Source organism: Cyprinodon variegatus, unplaced genomic scaffold (assembly GCF_000732505.1).
Source record: "Cyprinodon variegatus isolate N-32 unplaced genomic scaffold, C_variegatus-1.0 Scaffold981, whole genome shotgun sequence".
Classification (NCBI taxonomy): Eukaryota; Metazoa; Chordata; class Actinopteri; order Cyprinodontiformes; family Cyprinodontidae; genus Cyprinodon; species Cyprinodon variegatus.
Genome location: NW_015151434.1, coordinates 99,524 through 100,575, shown reverse-complemented (window position 1 = coordinate 100,575; position 1,052 = coordinate 99,524). Strand labels below are relative to the sequence as shown.

Genomic DNA, 1,052 nt, shown 5'->3' with positions numbered 1-1,052 from the left:
TGCCGTCCAGAGACCCCTGAGTCAGCTCCGTGCCGTCCAGGGACCCCTGAGCCCGCTCCGTGCCGTCCAGAGACCCCTGAGTCAGCTCCGTGCCGTCCAGGGACCCCTGAGCCCGCTCCGTGCCGTCCAGAGACCCCTGAGCCAGCTAACAAAAAGGCCTCAGAGTTAAAGCCCGGTGGGAGTTCATCTCCAAGAGCCCTCAGCGGGCGCTCCAAGCCCCCTATGAGGCTGTTCCTGAGCCGCAGTCGGCGGCCACCTCTGCGGCTGCGTCTGAGACGGTGTCCCCCAAGGTGGTGGCTGCATTTGAGACAGCGTCCCCCTCCGGAGGCCTCCCTTGTTCAGAGACTGCGTCGCCAGCCTCTGCCACAGGTCCTCCTACAGCAGCACAGATGGCGCCCTCCTCTGCCGTTACATCAGAGCCGGTCTCCTCCAAAGGCCCTCCTTCGACGCCGGCTTCCTCCAAAGGCCCTCCTTCGTCAGAGACGGCGTCGCCGTCGGCCGCCTCCAGAGACCCTCCTTCGTCAGAGAAGGCATCGCCATCGGCGGCCTCCAGAGACTTTGATTCTCCTCCGCCCACCCTGGGTGGGTTGTTTTTTGTTTCTGGGCATTTTAGGGTGTCTGGGATCCGCCCTTAAGGAGGGGGTACTATCATGATCTTGGTGCTGTTGCACTTTGCTTTGCCCCTTGTTTCTAATTTTATTGGTTTAATTCCAGTTTTTTGTAATTTCTAGATTTATGTTCTCATGTTTTTCTGTTGCCCTCATGTATGTGTGTGTTTTCCTTTCCCCTTGGCTCCCTCGTTGTCTCCTCTCACACCTGCTCCTTGTCAGCTCGTTAGCCCTGCCTTTGTCTCTGTCAGCTATATATGCTCTCCCTCTGCTCTCACTCTTTCTTGGTTCCTCTGTTGTTGCTGGTCCTGTCATCGCTGTTGTCGTCTCACCTCGTCTCTCCCTGGCTCCTTCTACGTGTTTTCCCTTGACGTCTCCATGGTTCTGTAGTCGTGGAATTGTCTTCCCAATGAATTAAAATTATATGCTAAGTCTTGTAAAAAT

At 56.3% G+C, this 1,052-nt stretch overlaps 1 protein-coding gene across 1 annotated transcript in view; it reads right to left on the bottom strand.

Moving 5' to 3' along the window:
• The window catches only part of LOC107100516 (NACHT, LRR and PYD domains-containing protein 12-like), a 90,357-nt gene that overhangs the window by 83,929 nt on the left and 5,376 nt on the right, over nucleotides 1-1,052 (bottom strand). The window contains exons 3-4 of the mRNA XM_015399031.1: nucleotides 257-630; nucleotides 15-145 (exon numbers count right to left, since the gene is read on the bottom strand). Coding sequence (XP_015254517.1) covers nucleotides 15-145; nucleotides 257-630 — 505 coding nt within the window. The remainder of the gene's footprint in view (nucleotides 1-14; nucleotides 146-256; nucleotides 631-1,052) is intronic.